Raw genomic sequence first — 19,610 nt, 5'->3', positions numbered from 1 at the left:
CAGCACATCACTGAGCGATCCTGTGACCTACTCCAGGAGATTTGCTAACACTATGCAACTGCAGCCTTATTTATGCTTCTGCGAGGATTCCACGCATTGACTACCCCTTTGCCTCAACGCCGGCGTGACCCTTTCGAAGTTCTGCGTCTCCGGTGTCTGCGTCGCTCACCACCAGAATGGTAGTAAGAATGGCGAACTCCATTAGCTGCCGTGCTGAAATATTAATCTTATTTGTTTGGCCTTTTCTTGCTTAGGTTTTGTGAAAGTTATCGAGAAATAGACACAGTGCATTCCAATGACCTAGTTATTGTAACCAGAAAATAATTCTGAGGTTATTTGCGAGGTGTCTACCAGACAGTTATTTTATGTTAGCAAGCAAACTCTCCCACAAATGCCCACAAAGTACTGCCTGGTGGCGAAGTGCTGATTTCAAAATGTTACAAATACAAATAGAGACTTTACAAACCGATAACCCCGTCATAGTAACCAAAGTATGTCAAGTTAATTTGCAAAAGTTATGTCCGTGAACTGGCACTCCCCACAGTAGGCTGCTTGAACCAGTCGGCTATCAACACACAGGGCGAGTCGACCAATCACAGTCTGCGTCGCCTCAACGCGAGGTTAGAATTTTTTGGAGGTGCGGGTCGAGCAACAGCGGAGGTCTTGGTGGGGGGTATGCGGCTACGCAGAGGGGACTACGGGAGTATGCCGTTGATTTGCATGTACAGCTGCTAAAGCAACTGTGAGAGGTCAAACAGATGGGACGAAAACCACCTCTTAATTTGTGTGCCCTTTGCAATGTTGTAATGGAAATAGCTTCCATAATGCTCTCTGTACCATACTGATGGGCAGATTACTAGGTTGGATGTCAGTCAGAGTGTCAGCAGAAAATGGCTTAATTGCGTCTGCGTCCGTGTGCCTCCACTTTCCTCCCTTCAGGCCATCTGGAGGTGATTCTGGACCGGCGGCTCAACCAGGACGACAACCGAGGCCTTGGTCAGGGTGTCCTGGACAACAAGGTCACCGCCAACGCCTTCCGCCTGCTGCTGGAAAAGAGGAGCTCCGCCGAAGAGGTAGGATTCTGCCGTTCTGTGTTCTTGTTTTGTTCTTTCTCAGAGAAGCACTCAAAGGCTCTGAAAGAGTAAGCAATCTGGGAGAGCATCTGTCTGTCTGCGTGGGGGAGTGGGGGGGATGTAGGTGGAAAGAACAGACATCAAGCCGGTCTTCTTAATGGCTTGTTCTTTTCAAACCGATGTATATGCTCCTTGTGTGTGTGTCTTTGTCTGTGTGTGTACATCTCTGACTCTGTGTGTGTGTGTGTGTGTGTGTGTGTGTGTGTGTGTGTGTGTGTGTGTGTGTTTGTGTGTGTTTGTGTGTGTGTGTGTGTGTGTGTGTCTTTGTCTGTGTTTGTGTGTGTGTGTGTGTGTGTGTGTGTGTGTCTTTGTCTGTGTGTGTACATCTCTGACTCTGTGTGTGTGTGTGTTTGTCTGTGTGTGTACATCTCTGACTCTGTGTGTGTGTGTGTGTTTAATAGCCACAGGGAGTGGGCAACACTCCCAATAGCTTCCCTTCTCTGGTGGGTCACATGTCGTACATGCACCTAAACCACCCGCTCATCCCAATGGCCACGGGCCTGGACACGGCTGAGGTCCCCCTGACCCCCTACGCACCTCTGGAGTCCTCGCTGCCCTGCGACGTCCACCTGGTCAACCTTCGCACCATCCAGTCCAAGGTAGAGTGCCAGTCTTCATCATGCTACATTTAACAAACATCATCTAGCAATCAGACTCAGATGAACCATTAATGCACTGAAATTATTGAAATGAAATATAAAATGATATAATAAATGTTAATCTTGTTCAGTAATATACATTTAAGGTGTTCAGTCCTTTTTATGGCATGGCACTTAAACTTAAAATCCCCTCCTAAAAACTCTTAATCTAAATCTGAAGTGAGGGAACATATTTTTAGAGAGATTTGTAGATGCAGAGTTGAAGGCGGCTAATCCTGTCTGGGACCTGTTTTCAATCAGTGGCTTGTGTCTGAATGGCATCCTCGGTTGCCGGGGTAACTGTCAGCCCCACCTGGCCGCAGGGCAGCGGAGGTGTTGATTGAGCCGAGCGGATCGCTGTCCGTCTCAGTCCTCCCACTCCGCTGCTCCAGGCTAGGCTGTACTGAAGCATTGCGTAAGCGACCCAAGCCCTCGATAGCGCTCCCGTCCAACGGGGCCGTGAGGTTTCCTCTTTGTCGTACGGGGGGCGGGGGTTGGGGGGGGGGGGGGGTAGACGACGACAACTCTCCAGATCCAGTTTCATCTTCGCCATTTCAATTCTCTCAGGGCAAAGAAAAGTTCACGAGTTTCACAAAGTGATGCCAGCCACTGACGTCACCTCCCACCATTCAGTTCACTTCAGTTTAGTTCGGGCCATGCGTCTTAGCTGTTGATTGATGTGCCATTTCTGTGTGCCAGCGATGGCTTTCTAATTGCTCCAAGGGGAGGTGGGGAGGGGTTGGGGGGATCTGCAAACAATTTGTTCAATTATTAATTAAAACGATCCTGCAGGACATCCAGACTGACTGCGGGAGGAAAAAGGAGCAGGCAAATGCACTCAGAGAACCCCTACACACACACACACACACACACACACACACACACACACACACACACACACACAGACTCTCTTGCTCACACACACACACACACAACAACACACCCCTAAATGAAGCCATTTAAAACAATGGCTTCAAGCTCATTTAAGATTCCTTCTTATCTCTTCCAACGAGGTCTTTTCAAAGGCACTTGGCAGCTCTGAGACGTGCTAAAAAAGACTCACACACACACACATTAAAAAAAAGGGGCACACTCTATTCTCCCTGGTTACAAAGCAAGGTGAAATTCCTGACTTGCAGACTTGTTTGGGAGCCGGTGAGCAGCAACGAAGAGTTAAGTTAATAATTGGTTAAGTTAATAATTAGAATTTAATCATTTCTAAAAATGCAGAGTGTGTGTAGTGAGGAATCTACACTTCCATAGGTTTTAACGGGATGATGGAGTGACTTTAACATCGAGACTTGGACCTCAAACACTGAAATTTTGCCTCCTGTTGAGCTATATGTAATAGCTTTAGCCTGTGAAACTTCTATCTTGGGAACTGCATTGTAAACCCCCAAGAAGCAATTTTGAGTCATATGTCCACATATTCCATTCAGTATGATACCATCTATGAAGTCACTTACTGTAGCGTTTAACTCTCTATTACTGATTTTTTTGATAGCCACATATCTGTTCCTGTTCAAAGTATCATCTATCTATAATGACTCTAAACCATCTGAAATAAATTGAAAAATAAGGTCAAGCGACTGCTGAGTAAACATGTCAAGGTTCAGCAGCATAGGTCATCAGCAGCCCATTCAAGATCTGCGGTTTGCCGCTACTTTGATGATTTCTTGTTAGTGTGCATCTGCTGTAGGTGGATAGAAACATCACCGCCATGCATCCCACATCCTGGCTGACCTGAAGTAACCTCACGGCAGAGCGGGAGACGAGAACTCAGTAGCAGCTGAGGAGAGACACCCAAGGGGGGGGGGGGCTCTCCATAATTGGCCCAGTGTTGTGGCTGACAGGGAGGGAACAGTGGGGTGTTTTATATGAGGGGAAGCTTCACATTTTCAGCATCTCTCACTAACTCTCTCTCCCTCTCTCTCTCTCTCTCTCTCTCTCTCGTTCGCTCGCTCTCTGATGCGTGTGCAGGATGAGGGTGGAGGTCCATCCGAGGAGGCTGCTTTAATTCTGCACAGAAAAGGCTTTGACTGCTCCTTCTCCAGCAGAAACACTGGCCTTCTGTGTTCGACCACATGTGGCAAGGTTAGAGAACACACACACACACACCAAACCAAAACACACAAACACACACACCAAACCAACACACACACACACACATACACCAAACCAACACACACACACACACTCTTGCCAAAGGACAAATGCACACACACACACATACAATTACACACATACTCACACACACACACACACACACTTACCAAAGAACAGATACACGCACACACACACGTACACACATGCACCCTTACCAAATGACCAATACAGACACACACACACACACACACACACACACACACTCAAGGAAGTAATTGTGTTTCCATTTCCATCACCTTCGCCCTAATTACATCTGAAGTAGAGGGGGGAGTAGAGTGGAGGGGCTGTGAGGGCATCTCTTACACACTCCCCTATACACACACACACACACACACACTCCCCTATACACACACACACACACACACACACACACTTACCAAAGAACAGATACACACACACCCATACACACATGCACCCTTACCAAAAGACCAATACAGACACACACACACACACACACACACACACACAGACACACACACACACACACACACTCAAGGAAGTAATTGTGTTTCCATTTCCATCACCTTCGCCCTAATTACATCTGAAGTAGAGGGGTGAGTAGAGTGGAGGGGCTGTGAGGGCATCTCTTACACACTCCCCTATACACACACACACACACACACACACACACACACACACACACACACACACACACACACACACACAAACACTCCCTCAGTCTCTCACTGGGAGCAGGGCAGCCAGGCAGGCAGGCAGGCGTTAGATGGTGCTCTCACACACTCCTCACTCTCAGCTCTCTCAGAGGTATACTTTACCACCAAAACATCACAACCACATGAAAGGAAGGCAAGGACTTGTGTGTGAGAGAGAGAGAGAGAAACCAGAAGGGAGAGAGAGTGAAGTGTGTGTGTGTGTATTCGTGTTTGAGGAGGGGCGGGTCAAGGGAGTTAGACACAGAATTCCCAAGATGCCTCTCTCCTCATATCCCATCTCCTCGGCTGTTTTGATGACACCGACCGCCGTGACTCGGAGCCCAGAATAAACACACGCTGGGGCCTCTGGGAGGGGGCCCTTCTCAGGGAAGAGGCCGCCCGCCGCTGAACGCCTCCACTCTGACCTCCCACCACCGAGACACTGGGGAACCACCCCCCCCCCACCCCCCTCCTCCTCTTGCACCACATATCACTATTCCCCCATGCTGGCTCTATTTCCATAAAGCACTATGAATCTATGAATGGTGGATGAGCTGCATACCGGTAGATGTCCTGTGGGTTGTGAAATACATTTGTACTTTGATGAGGTATCTCGGTATTGAGCCGCTTTGGATGTGGAAATGTGTGCTCATGCAAAGGGAATTGTGAAACACTCTTGATAGTTCTTTAACCAAAAGGAAAACAGACTTAACCAGCCAATTACATGCAGCGTGTGTATAAGTGTGTTTTCAGAGTTGAGGCATGCGGTCGATTTAAACAGTCACAGATGTACTATTGGGACACACACACACACACACACACACATACTGTACACACTGCTCACACCAAGGGTGTGTGTGTGTGTGTGTGTGTGTGTGTGCTAATATGTGCTATTACATATGGAAAGCCATCACAACAAAGAAGTAACCGTCAGAATGACATACACATGTGTGTGTGAGTGAGTATGTTTGTCTGCATGCATGGAAAATGGATGGATGGACGCATACATATTGACAGAGAGAAATAGAAGGATAAAAAATACCAGGAAAGAATGTAACTAATAAAGAAAGAGTGAGAAAGGGAGAGTACCCCTGGCAGAAGGGCATGTCATGATGAGGCATGGTGTATTGTATGATCACTAAAGCCTAACATGTTTTTTTGGGGGTTTTTTTTCAGATCGCTGTGGACAAGCTGTTTGGTGAGCTGACGGTGCGGCGGCTGACGCCGGCGTCTCTGTCCCTGTTGCACAGCCCCGAGAGTGACCAGAGCTCGCACCAAATCACAATCAAGCCCATGGAAATCAGCACACACCGACTACAGCTCAGCTGAGTCTCTCGGACCTCCCCTGACCACCAGTCACCCCCCCCCCCCCCCCCCTACCGGCCAATTCCCTAATTTCTCCCAGGCCCCCTGGCTTGACATCTCGCTGCTAGCCAACCAGAGCTGTCAAAGCCCTCAGATCATGTCAGTCACTTGTAAGCCCCAAGGACCTGTGGACGTTTGGTTAGAGACCCTTGAGCTTATGTGTGAGGATGGTTGAAGGACTGACCTGTGGGCTATGGAGGCCCACAAGGGACAAAAGATTTGAAATAGAAAAAAAAAAACAAGAGGGCTCACAAAAACACCACGCCATTGCCTTTGAGCGCAGAAAGACAGCGTGGCAAGAATCTTACATGGAGTTGTCCTTGTTGTGTCCACGCATCGAGAAAAGTGCAATATGGAAATGGCTTCTGAGAATCCCAAGTCCCTTCTCTCAGGTGCCTGTGCGAAGCACGATGGATGTTGGGTGTATGTGTTTGTGTGCTAGGAAGGATTAACTATGGTGGTAATTTTTGTGTTGGTGAATGTATTTGATTTTTTCCTTTCCAAATGTGATTTCTTGTTTGTTTGTTTTTTCCCTTGTTTTCTACAAGGTATTGATTTATGGACAACAAAGTTGGATATGTCTTAAATTTACACAAAACTTTTGCCTAAATGATAAAACTGAAGTCTAAGAAATGTCTTAGGTTGCCACCCCAAAGTGACTGTACAGTGTTTCTTAAAAAAGAGGACAGAGTGATTTTGTGTGAGAATCACGAAAGATTTTGAACAGGACTAAAAAAAAAAAATCCAAAGTTATTATCCAAGGAAATGTGCCTTATTTTACACTTTCATATGGGGTGCTGAGTGTGTTATGTTCGCTATGTGATGCCGTGATGGATATTTTTACGTTCTTTGACATGACATTTTATATGAGTGTAGTTGTAAGTGGTTGCAGAATCTTATCTAATGAGTCTGTAATGATTATGGGTCTATTATTGTGACCCCAAATGTCAGCTGAATTGTCTCTGAAGCTACTCTCGGTCTGTTTGGAAACTGGTCATGCAAACAACATGGCCAACATATCAACCATCACCATGCTGCCATTATTTAGCACATAATTACACCTGGAAAAAAACACATCAAGAGTGCTGTCTGGCATTTAAGCACATAACAAAAAAGAAGCGTGTACTGTCACTACTAATCAGCTGATAGTCCACATCAGTGCAACTGTCCAATAGAAAACTCCATCAGGAATTCACTGAATCATTAGCCTGACGAGCCAGGCCCACATTAAAATGTAGGGTCTGGGCACTCACCGTTCGCAGTACTCAGTCCGAGGGGCGGGATAATCGGTTGTCTTTCAAATTCCCTCTGCACGCAATAGGACAGTGCTGAGTCCCATACGTTTTCCCACCAGCGGAGCTAGTTGGCTAGTTAAACTTTTGCCAACTTAAAACAAGCTTAACTCGTGTCACACTGTTGGCCAACAGCAACATCCAACAGCAACATTTGTTTTCAAGTAGCAGGGAATTCAAGCCAAACAGTTGCAACTCTGCCATCAATCATTATGTTAAGCCCGCCTAACGACTCTATACATGATTTGATTGGGGTGATAGAAGTTTAATTTTTCGAGCTCACAAGCCAACGGAGAGTTGCTAGACTAGCCCTGGAAGCAAATGTAATTGGCTGCCGCTAGGGTGCGTCTAGATTTCTAGGCTACTGAATCATACCAACATCCACGTCAAATCGTGTTCCCCAGTAGCAATTCATCGCAGTGTTCCTTGAGCCAGATTTAAGTGGCTATGTCCCTTTACACCAGCCAAGCAGTCAAAAATTCCCCCCAGACTCATGGCCAGTGAACTGACTCTCAGACATACATACATAATTATATGCAGAGAATGTGTGGGCGACTATGCAAGTCTGCCATTTGACCTGCATCCACTGATCCTAATACTGGCAACAAGCAGGAATGCCCGATTGCTTGATTTTTTCTTTTTAGTCAAGCACTGTAGATGGTAGTTCATGGAGTGACCAAAAAGAGGAACCTGATCGTGAGCATGTCTAGAGGACGAGTGAGAAGCTGCACCAACGTGTGGTGTGTGGTCCAGTGCAATCACTTTTCTTTTTGTTGGAGGATGAAAGATTTGCTGGTCCAGTTGATGCTGTGATATGTGCACTTCTTCACGTGCTTATTTCATAGTTTTTCATTATTTCAGCTGAATGTGGGAGCTGTTTTTTTTCCCCCCGTGCGTGTGTGTGTGTGTGAACATCATCTGAATTATGTGAGCTGGTTCTGGCTAAGTCCTGTTTGCAACGTCTGGTGCACACCATTCCGAATTCCTTCGTTTTGTGCCCTATTCTTATTTCCACTAGAGAAAGGCTGGCCGAGTAAGAAAGAAAGAAATTACATTTGATGTTGCATTGATCAGTCTTCATTTTTACCCCGGCCAGCAATAATAATAAAAAAAGGTTTTGATGGATTTTTGGAATGTGTCTATGTATGCACTCACACACGTGTGTGTGTGTCTTTGTGTGTGTGTGTGTTTGTGTCTATCTGTGAGTGGGTGTCTTTTCTACCTTGTCGGCTGTTGAGTCAAATTTCATCTTTGGAAAATTCAGTTTAAATGTAAAATAATGGAAGAATAAATTTGAAAGGAAACACCCAGAGCCTGTCTATGATCTCTGTCCTTTGAACCAAAGAGTACTGTTGATCTATGGGATAAAGCCTAGCGCTCGTGCAAAATCTCAATCGTCAGATCCTGTTGCATGAAAGAGCACTAACAGGCATGGGTCGGTGCAAGGGACTGCTTGTTAAATCACCGTAGATTCGTCTGTCATCAAAAATAAAGGTTCTTTAGTTTGACCTGTCAACCACGTTAATGATTGAAGAGATTAAACGAGGAAAAAATACCTCTGAAGCTGTGCTTCTAGTTCGTTTCAAACAATATATGATTTGTTTTATCCATAAACACTGGAACCTGAGATATCTGGGAAGAGTCATCCGAGTGAGAAACCACATGATCACAGGCATTTTTTTCTATCATCTTTTAAATCCTCTGATGCGGTGTAGGGTGTAGTTGTTTATTGGCCCCCGAAAGAAAAAGTCAAACTCTTTTATTGGATAAATTGAATTTTATGCTTTTTTTTTAGACCTTAACAGCAGAGCCTGGTCATCATTGTGGAAGAATGAGTTGTGATTAGCAAACCAATATCCTTTCTACAATCAGTAATCAGTCAGTGATTTAACAAGGGCAAGATGGGGATCTCAATCAGAGTAATACCAGACCACTGAGGCAAACAGGATACTAAATATTTCTATACAACAACTAAAATAAAAACACTGAACTCAATCAACTCTGCAGTTTCAGTCTTGTATTTCTGCACAGGAGGTGGTCTGGAACGACACAAGCTCATATGGTTTTGTGTTCTTTACCAGTATCTCTTTTCGCCTCCTCATGATGCCTTCAAACTTCTCCAACTCTTCATTCTGGTGCTTGGCCATTTCTTCCTTTTCAATCTCCTCTTCCTCGGCTATTTTGATTTGCAATTCTTTCTGCCACTGCAAGAGAATATGAAACGTATCATTTCTTTATAGCTTACATCAGTTCTCAAATTGAGATCTTGCACAAGTAATCAGTGACAATGCCGCTTTGGGATGTTTCATTCACTTCTATTAGCAGCGAGACCTGAAAGCTTTACATTCAGAGAGTCACTGAAAGTCCAGACTCTGTTAAGATCTCTTTGAAAATCCAGACACATCTTCTACCATGTGCAGCAATGCTTTACAGGGTACTCTGGAAAACCATGCGAATGAGCTATGAGCTAGAGTGCCCAGCAGGATCATCTTCAGGGAGAAGTGTATACCAGAAAAGCTCCCTCACTCCCTCCCCTACCTGCACAAACTACAGGATCAAAAGTATTGCTAAGTATTACATTTTGTTTGTGTAGACACACAGCATATGTGCAGGGAAAGACCAAATCTGAGGTATTTTCTGTGACGACTACCAGGAGGCTCTCACGACCATGTCTGTGTTGAACTGTACATTGTCTTCACTGAAAGTCCAAGCTGTACATTTTAATCACATTTACTTTTAACATTTGGCAGACATATTTTATCCATTTTTATTCAATCTTTAAAAATTGAGAAACTTATCAAGCTAAGTTAGGAGTCCTCACCTGATCCTCAATGACTTTCATCAGATCTGTGTCTGTACGGCTCACAAAGTCCACATGAGCTTGTTTCTGACTTGATCTGAAAGATATCAAATGAGGGGTTGGAAGAATAAAACTAAGACTTAATTAATAACATAAGCGACAAGGTAAGGTAGTAGCACAATTATGACATGGAAACGAATATTTCCTAATCAACATGAGGGTAACATAAAAGGAATTGGTGAGATTTTAATAATAATACTACTAATAATAATAATACATTTTGTTTGTAAAGCACCTTTCAAGACACCCAAGGTGATTTATTTTGTGCACAATCTCAGATTTTTGTTGTTATTTACAGCACTGCATTGCAGCATGAAAGAAGTACAAAAAACAGCTTCTTCTTAGCATATCAGAGGGATGAAATTTTATCACCTTGGTGTCTGACGTCCACTTTCGACTTTTGGAATAACTGACACGGGAGTCTTGACACGGCTCCTTTCAGATAAGGCCCGGTCTCCTCTAGATTTGGACCTCGGGTGGATGCGCTTTTCGGGCGCACTGTAGAGCTGGGACTGGACAGAAGGCTGGTGGGGAGTCGCAGGGAGGTAGAGGTGGGACAGGAAGTGAGCTAGCCGGGAGGAAATGAGGTGCTCACATGGCAGGACAGCCGGAGAGCTGGGTGGACTCCGTGCTCCGTCAGGTCGTGTGGGAGTTTTTACAGCAACCACCCAGGCCTATAACAAGGGCAATGTCTGTGACATTGAGTCATATTTCACTGCATTTTACATCAGTTTTTATCAAGTAAAGACCCTTTATTCCAATTTCATGTTTTCATTGCATTTCATACCAAGTTTATAAAGACCCTTTATTCCAATGTCATAATTTCATTGGATTTTATATCATTCCAATTTCCAACTGTCATATTTTCATGACTTCATGTAAAATCTATCAAACATTTTAAGGGGTACAGTAAACTGTACAGACGGTGCATTTCGGTGCCAGTCATTCCTGTATTGGGGATTTTATGACTTTATTACACTAGAATGCTACCACCAATTCTGTTAACAGTTATTTGACCCGTAGGATTCTTACTAGGAATACTATGGGATATAAAATAAAAAAACACACGCACATACATGCACATACATATAAGGTGATTTCTTAAGAGATACACTCCTGCATCTCTTTCCATATGTCTACATTCCCTTACTTGGACTTAAATATAAGCCATTCTGTTAGCATTTTATTACACAATATTAAAAAATGCACCTCTTGTTACTGAAGTCTGACTTACAGTGCATAAGATGTATTTATCCAAAAGGAATGTATGAGTGGTATGCTAGTATACTTATTAATATTTTAATTAGTTTTGTGCAACTTGCAAGCATTCAGACAGAGATAAATGAAGACTTTCAGATGTAAAACAATTGCTCATTGGTTTGTAGTATGTGCTTTAATCTTGCCTGCCTGGAGTAACTAATGAGATAAGAGAGAAAAGCAAGCTTGTCTCTCACTGAATTACCCACGACTTTGCCTCCACACATCTCTATATATTTACCTCATCTACTTTAAAATGACAACCTTTAAAGGCTTTTTCAGCAGTACAGCAAACAAGACATCTCTACAAAGGCTAGAGGTCAAGGACAGAGAGAATCTGAAAACACAAAACCACAGGCGACTTTAACTTTGAAGAAGCGATTCACCTGTCCCGCACAGACAAGAAGGGAACTTTACGCATGGAAGCGAAGGACACTTCATTTGACTTCCTCGATTAAGATGGAATGAGGGCCAAGTCCACGTTGCCATAGACCAGACAGTGATCAATTTCAAGGCCTCACAAAGGAAAAGCAAGACAGAGAGAGAGAGAAAGACAGAGTCCCCATCGTTGGTGGTTCACCTTGGGAAGTTAATCACATTCTGTTTTTGTGTTGTCTTCAGTGTTTTTTATTTTCTATTTTTTCCCCTTTTCCATTTCTTTTCAGTTATGTAAAGGAATGGTTGGTGAGCGCACTTTTATTTTTTGAACTCGAACAATCATTCTCTTCACAACCTCAAACGAAAGAGATATCAGCCCTGCCTCCATCAACTGCATATCTGCCGACTCCAAACCACATCCAGACCTGATCGGTCCCCCACAACTGGGCCAGACGTGGCCTGCATCTGGCCCACGCTCCCTCACTGCTCCCTCAGGCGATGCCCTCCCAGAGGCCTTTGTCTGCCCACCGGAGCAATCATCTGGGTGACGCGTGGGCCTTTGTTTCCAGGCTCAAACCTGTGATTAGCCGCCCTACTTTTCACAGAGTAGAAAATTTCACCCCTTTGTTCGCCGAGTGCCATGGCCATCCTCTGTTTGCTGGCCTAATCAGAACAGGTTGATCCCTCCCTGAAAACTGTTTTTTTTTTTCAGGCGTAAATGCCGGGTTAAACAGAGGATGCTGAGGTCTTCATCTCCTCATTAGGTTCAGTGAGAATTTTTTTGTTTTATATTAGGAGTGGTGAAAATTAAAAAAAATACTCTTGTCGCTTGAAAGATTAGGCACATTTCCAATCAAAATGGTTTGTCACATGGATTTTGCCTCATAAATATAACGCTGTGTTTTTCATATATGAAGCCTTCTCAGTACATCAATACATGCAACAACGTATTACAGAAAATCATTTTTCAAAGATTGCAAGTAATTCTTTGACTTGATGAAGCTGAATGTTAACTCAATAGAAGGCAATTTCATTCCTCTGCTCAAGTATTTCACAATCTGACCTGCTTTGAGGTCAGAAAGTGTTGTGTTGATTGAAACCCTGATTTTCTTGGCATAGACTGCCTTTTCAACAGATGGTGTTTGGAGAACTACAGGACATTCCAGTTGGCTTTTGAGTTTACAGTCACAAGAATGAAGAGCTGCAGTCTGCACAACAAGCATAATTAATAATGCTTTCTCACTAACAAGGTGCTTGTTAAAAAAAAAAAAAAACACTTTTCAAAGTTCTGTGCCTTCTCAACATTTTCTTTTTTAACTACTGCAAATCAGGAACTATTCAACAGTATCTTGCAAAAAGTAAACAATAATCACGGATCATATCATCAAGATCTGGAAATAAAACCCACAACCCCAACACATATTACAAAAACTGAGCACTCATTCGGCATCATACCCCCTGTGCACCATTTCCCCATATAAACACTATAAGGTCATCCATATAAACGCTATAAGGTTGTCCATATAAAGACTACAACGTTGTTAACGCAATAAGGTTGTATATATAAACGCTATAAAATCGTCCATAGAAATTCTATAAGGTTGTCCTTATAAACTCTATAAGTTCTTCCATATTAGCTCTATAAGGTCTTCCATATTAACTCTATAAGGTCTTCCATATTAACTCTATAAGGTCTTCCATATAAACTCTGTAAGGCTTTGCTGTACCTCTGAGAGTGTCATGGCCGTGTGGACGCGCTGGTCCTGCTCGTGGCTCAGCTGTTCCTGGAGGGCCAGCCAGGCGGCGCCCCTCAGGCCCCCCTCAGCGTCCCGGCACACTCTGGCCACGGCCTGCACCGCGCTGTAGCGTAGCCGCCAGTCGCCCTCCTGCTCTGCTACAGACACAAAGCTAACATGTGCACACATACACATCATACATACACACACAATAAACACACACACACACACACACACACACTGCTCATACTCTGTGCAGTGTGTGCCAATATATGCTATAACATTTGGAAATCCAGTCATAAAGGCATACCTTCATATGTTTCTGTGTGTGTGTGTCTATATTCATGGAAGATGGATGGATACATATAGACAGAAAGAAATGGAAAGATAGACAATTTCAGGAAAGAATGTAACTAATACACAAAGAGTGTGAAAAAGAGAAAGTGCACTTGGCCCTGCGGTCTAGACCTGCAAGAGGGGCATGATTAGTTGCCGCAGAGGTATCAGAGTAGAGTTATGACTTAACAGTGCAGGAGTGTACCACTCCAGGAGGAGATTTTCTGGCAGCCCTCTGTAGAACAGGAGACCACTCTTAACATTCTTCAAATTGAGAAATACCCAGTATGTAGTGTCTTTACAGAGGGGGTATAGCCGTGGCCTACTGGCTAGGGACTAGTCACCGAAGGGTGGCCGGTTCGATCTCTCACTGGTAGGGAAAGTGTGGGCAGGGGGAATGGTTGAACACTGCTCTCCCATGTCCACATCAACAGCTGAGGTGTCCTTGAGAAAGGTACCCAACCCCCAACTGCTCCCTGGGCACTGCACCAGTGGCTGCCCACTACTCTGTGTTTGTGGGTGTTCACTCACTGTGTGCTGTGTGTGTGTGTGTTCACTAATCACGGATGGGTAAAATGACCTATCTATCTACGTATCTGTCTGTCTGCCTGTTTGTCTTGAGAGATACACAGACATTTCACTGTGCAGACATTTCACCTTCGTGAAAAACTGGCAACCCTCTTCACACACACACACACACACACACACACACACACACCCACACACACGCACACACACACACACACACACACACACACACACACACACACACACACACACGCACACACACACACACACACCCCACCCTCTCCCCTCCAGTCTCCGTTATTGATTCCTGAGCGCCTGATGAGGTGAGAGGCGGTCTCCGTTGCACCAGGTTGCTTCACTCCAGAGAAAAAAAGAGATGCGAGTAATTCCCCTCTCTCTCTCAGTCTCTCTCTCTCTCTCTCTCTCTGTCTCTCTCTCTCTAATCTAACTTATCAGCGAGTCCAGTGCCCAGGAGAGTGGAGGACAAGGTGAGATCCATTTAAAATGCCTTGATATGGGGCCAATGTCATTGGTGCTGATGAATGTAAATAAAGCTGGAGCATGACAGATGATTTGCAGACCTGCCCAGGGGAAGGGAGGCGCGAGGAGGGCAGCTATGCTGAGGTAAAACATAAGGTAATAATAAGAGGACTTGAACAGGTAATAATGTTATTTCACAGGTGGGCTTCAATGACTCCTCAAAAACTTTTAGAGACAGATAATCTTCACTACTTTGGTGGTACACTAGGTGAGATAAGTTACTCTTCTTATTTCTCTTCCTTGGTGTGAACATTGTACACATTCATAGGCAATAGATTTGTCCAATTGTTGTGTTTTTAGTTGTTACTGTACTGAGAAAGTACAGGCAAAGAACTGTTAAGACATGGAACCCGACCAGCGTTGAACTTATATTGATGCAATGTGCTTGTAGGAAGGTTACAAAACACATTTGAGGCTATTGAGTGATTATAGGGTCCGCTTGTTGTTGTCCAGCCTGCCTGCCTGTGTTTTGTTAATGCACTCACATAGCTTGAGGAGAGATAGCAGTCCTCCGGCATCTCTGTGCCCAGGCTTGCTGGCTTGTCCCGCCAGTGCCACTTTCTGGATCTCCGCACTTTTGCTCTGCAGGCAAATGTCAGCCAACGCGCTACAATACACATGCTCCAACTGCCAAGGCCAGGCACCCCTTGGTGGAATCCCACCCTGTAAAATCAGAACATATTGCCCCAGTATCAAACCAAGTGAGGATAAACAAACCAGCATGCATAAACAAACAAACAAACAAACAAACACACACACACACACACACACACACACACACACACAAACATACAAACAGCAGGCAGCACTCGTCTGAGCTCTCGTTTTTGCTTGTGCAATTTCTTGGAAAACGGCACTCGCAGCTGATTCAGCAAAAGGCTCTGGCAGCCCCCTGATGTCAGCCGTGAGAGGACCAGCTGGTCACACAGAGCCGCGAGGAAGGCACGGCACCTGCATTAGCATCCTCACCTCCTCCGCTCTCTCCTCGCCTCCCTCCTGCCTCCGCCACACATGAAGGCCCATCAGGGCCTGCAGGCACTGCAAGCTGGTCTTAGCTGCCTCACCGAGCACCAGGAGTCCCAAACTACTGTCCACCCTGAGACAAAAGTCAGTCATACAGACGTTTCTCGGGAGTAGTTTTAAACACAGCGTATATCAAACTGATGAGACATCAACGGCAAATAAACAAACAAACAACAGATGTCCACGTGAGAATCACCCCAATTGAGACACATGTGGTTTCAATCTACACTAGAACATCATATTATTAAGTAACCCTGGATGCCATAAAGCTCACAGATCAGTTCACCCATGCAGGTTATATTACAGTAAGAGGCATTGGTAATTCTACTGAGAAAGAAAGATCCTGTTAGATTCAGTGCTCTTTTTCATCCACATAGATAGATAGATAGATAGATAGATGGATAGATAGATAGATAGATAGATAGATAGATAGATAGACATATTACTTTATTATTACTATATTACTTTATTCATCCCCAAAGGGAAATTATCGTGTTAGAGCAGCAATTAATAATATTAACATATATCACACACACACAGATACAAGTCAAAAATAAATATATTTAGGACATAAAGTCTCTGTGCAATTGATTGTAAACTGTCCATGGTCTCTCTGAATATGATTCTCCTCTCGTGGCTCAAAGGGGAATACATTGTTATAGAAGTGGGCAGGAATGACTTTCTATAAATGCATGTAACCTACTTTGGACTAGGGTTGGAGTTACTTGCTGAAGGCACCTTCAAAGAGTACTTTGACCCAATCTAATTGGTATCATGAGAAACTGACTATCATACAACATAAGGTAGAAGGCTTGGTTTAAGGAATCTGGGGCCTTCAATGTACCATATATTGTTGTGTTAATGACATGGACTATCGCACAGGCAGTTTGTTTGGTAAATTTCATTCTTCAAGTAAAAGTAGCAAAGGTGGTAACATTAAATAGTTTACCACAACCAGAGAAGAAAAAAACACGCAAAGTTTGTCCAAATTTCCACCTCTGCAAATATTTGTACAAATAAAAAATAGTATTCATTCTAGTCATGCATCCTAGTCTCGACTCACCAGTTGTCTTGCAGCATCTGGTCCCTGTGCAGGATGAGGTGCTCCACCACATTGGGCAGTTGAGGGATGCTGTGCTGCTCTGAGTACCAGCAAAGCAGACAGTCCCACAGGACATGGCTCACCTCGTACTCCTGAACCACTGTTGCACTGGCCTGCTTGTTAAGACTTACAAATTATTACTTTGCATTACTGCTTAGAGTGTTTTTTTGCCACACAAAGTATCTGGCTAGTTCTTACTCAGATCGTGTTTGATTAGTGAACATCAGTAACTATGTAATTCTATACAATTTAAATAAAACCATTCTAACATTTGTTCTGTAGTATTGTACAGTGCACAACGAATCATCCAGATTAGATTTCATTGGCAGTGTTAACTGGTTAATGAAGCAGAATGTTCCAATAATTCATTTTGAAAGCTTGTTGTTTGTATTCATTGCTTCACACTGTGCATGTTGCAAATGTTTCGGAGACATTAGGACTGTATCCTAAAGTTATACTGCATTGCAGAAAACCTTAAATGAACCTCCTGAAACAGGATACCTGATCTGAATCCTGACCGCTGGTTTCATTGCCACATATTATCTGTCCGACACTTAGCATGAAGTGCACGGCAAAAGAAATGTCCGGAAACTGATGATAGCATGCCTCACAATGTGACAGAGCTGAAGGAAGAAAATAAGAAAATAATAGATCAATTTTATCCTCAAAAATAACCTTCCAAACTATGTGAAAAAAGTACAATCTGGTTGAAGAAATTAATCATTTCATGATTCATGTTTGACACATTTGTCCACCAGAGTTTGAGAGAATCTGGCTGATCAATTTGTAATACCGTTTAGAAAACTGTGAAGATGAGCTCTACTTCTCTCATACCCAATCAAGTCTTCTGACATATGGAAGAGAAACAGTCTCAGAAACACCAAATATCCAAGCTGTTAAAAAAAAAGGTGGTAAACATGCTCATGAAGAGATGAAAATATGCTCAACAAAGATACATTCATCCAGTTCATTCTGGCTACTATGCTTGAATTAAATCTTTGTTAAGAATATAAAAAGGTTGTGCTTAGATTACATAAACAAAGTCTCAGACAGTATATGGAAATATGCTATAAGGATGAACTGAAACTAGACACAAGGCATGGGAGGAAAACCTTAAGCAACTTCATTTCACATGTGTACAGATTAGGTTTGGATGACGCATCGGACCACACAGAGTACAGCACTGACTCTCCCAGGTAGAACAGAACAGTTATCTGGTCGGTCTGCAGTGGTGCCTGATCCAGAGACACCAAAAGGGCATCCAATGCAGCTACACACGGAGAAGAAAAAACACTGATTATACTACCACCAGTGATTAAATTTGTGATCCAAATGATATGACCATTAACAAAGCTAAGAAGATTCTGTTTGGCTTGAGGTGTCAACACAGATGGTCACCTAATGGTTCCCACAATCTCTTGTCAGTCTACTGTGTCTGTGTCAACTTACAGTAAGGCCATCTACCCACCATTTTGTATTTGTCCATTACACAAGCTCAGCAAGAGCAGCTCTTTCCAGGCAAGAGGAAGTTCAACATGGTTCCCTTCTCCCATGGACTTTAGTCCGGCTCGACGCTGTTAAAGAGTCAAGAGTTTGCTTGAGGTCAATGGTGCAGCCAGGATGTAGAGAAAGATGTATGCCTCCCCCTACTGGGCATTCAGTAAGATCATGACTCTTAATGCCTTAAACCAGTCCTGCTGAGAGGTAACCTATAGCCTATTAGAGGCATCTGTAAATATCCATGAGGTTTCATGCTTAAATATTGTCATCTAAAAGTGTGTCTAAAAATGAAAGTCTGTCATTATTTTCCATAAACACATTTAAAATGAGTTTTGGATGATTTTTGTAAGCCTGTTTTTCTTTTATTTTTTACATGGTCAAACCAATGTCTAGGATCATCCTAACAATGATACTAAACATGCATAGTCAGCCAGGCCTACGCTGGCTACATAACTGTCTTCCCCCATCTTATTACCTTGATGCCACTGAGAAGTTGGTTGGCAAGTTCAATGTACCGTTCTTGTTCCTCACCCGACTGGGCATGGTTGAAATGTACAATAAACTCTTCTGTTACTTCAAATGGGTTTCTAACAAAAATGCACATGCAGTTGTTACTCAAATTAACCACTAGCCATCAATCCAAAGGTTGCATTCCAAAAGATAGCCTAGCCCACTAACACACTGACTTGGTTGCATGAAAACTCTTGTTGTCTGTAACTTCTCCAGAGACTTCTGACCTCCTGATGAGTCGTTCTTGGAGCTCCTCTTGGTGTGTTTGGGAAATCAATGCCAAACTGTGAACAACTTGAATTTTCCTTATTGGCATTTTAAACGTTTGGTTTACCGCGTTAAGTTGTGATAGTGTTGCTATAACATCTCACATTCGAACTTTTGAAAATGTCCATCGGAAATTAAACAAACATAGCCTACTACAAGCTTGGGCAAGTTACATTTTATGAACTCCCAATGTGAGTTTTCTTCTGGCTATGTTGCTATGGCCACGAGAACGCGTAGTTGTGCTTGCCTTGATGCGCTTGTAGATTAACTACATGTCCCAGGCTGCACACGGTTTGCACACGGAAACAGGACAGAGCTTCCGGTGG

The 19,610-nt window shown here is 43.6% G+C and overlaps 2 protein-coding genes across 2 annotated transcripts in view; one reads left to right on the top strand and one right to left on the bottom strand.

The window, feature by feature from the left end:
• The window catches only part of man2a1 (mannosidase, alpha, class 2A, member 1), a 51,220-nt gene extending 42,667 nt beyond the window's left edge, over nucleotides 1–8,553 (top strand). Inside the window, exons 19-22 of the mRNA XM_076284333.1 lie at nucleotides 940–1,073; nucleotides 1,535–1,732; nucleotides 3,752–3,865; nucleotides 5,767–8,553. Coding sequence (XP_076140448.1) covers nucleotides 940–1,073; nucleotides 1,535–1,732; nucleotides 3,752–3,865; nucleotides 5,767–5,919 — 599 coding nt within the window. The 3' untranslated portion in view covers nucleotides 5,920–8,553. The remainder of the gene's footprint in view (nucleotides 1–939; nucleotides 1,074–1,534; nucleotides 1,733–3,751; nucleotides 3,866–5,766) is intronic.
• A 703-nt stretch (nucleotides 8,554–9,256) lies between these two features.
• On the bottom strand, nucleotides 9,257–19,609 carry tmem232 (transmembrane protein 232). The gene is made up of 13 exons (XM_076283401.1): nucleotides 19,194–19,609; nucleotides 18,983–19,094; nucleotides 18,476–18,581; nucleotides 18,120–18,277; nucleotides 17,801–17,900; nucleotides 17,509–17,630; nucleotides 16,969–17,120; nucleotides 15,852–15,978; nucleotides 15,368–15,545; nucleotides 13,470–13,636; nucleotides 10,480–10,631; nucleotides 10,069–10,144; nucleotides 9,257–9,451 (listed from the first exon to the last, which is right to left on the bottom strand). Exons 1-13 carry the CDS (start codon nucleotides 19,331–19,333, stop codon nucleotides 9,257–9,259), a joined length of 1,785 nt encoding a protein of 594 aa, XP_076139516.1. The 5' UTR covers nucleotides 19,334–19,609.
• Between the last annotated feature and the right edge of the window lies 1 nt (nucleotide 19,610).

This window comes from Alosa pseudoharengus, unplaced genomic scaffold (genome assembly GCF_046254945.1).
Source record: "Alosa pseudoharengus isolate Yale_2024_CS ecotype anadromous, Long Island Sound unplaced genomic scaffold, YU_APseudo_1.1 YU_APseudo_1.1_scf_14, whole genome shotgun sequence".
Taxonomy (NCBI): domain Eukaryota; kingdom Metazoa; phylum Chordata; class Actinopteri; order Clupeiformes; family Clupeidae; genus Alosa; species Alosa pseudoharengus.
The sequence above is the reverse complement of the archived record's forward strand: the minus strand, read 5'-3'. Positions and strand labels throughout refer to the sequence as shown.

What these genes read in the sequence shown, in the direction of transcription:
- tmem232 (XM_076283401.1), bottom strand. Translation starts at nt 19,333, where the DNA reads ATGCCAATAAGGAAAATTCAAGTTGTTCACAGTTTGGCATTGATTTCC. An exon ending in AACTTCTCAGTGGCATCAAG is followed by an intron (nt 18,582 to 18,982) that starts GTAATAAGATGG and finishes ACTCTTTAACAG; the next exon opens with CGTCGAGCCGGACTAAAGTC. An exon ending in GCGGTCAGGATTCAGATCAG is followed by an intron (nt 17,121 to 17,508) that starts GTATCCTGTTTC and finishes CTTAACAAGCAG; the next exon opens with GCCAGTGCAACAGTGGTTCA.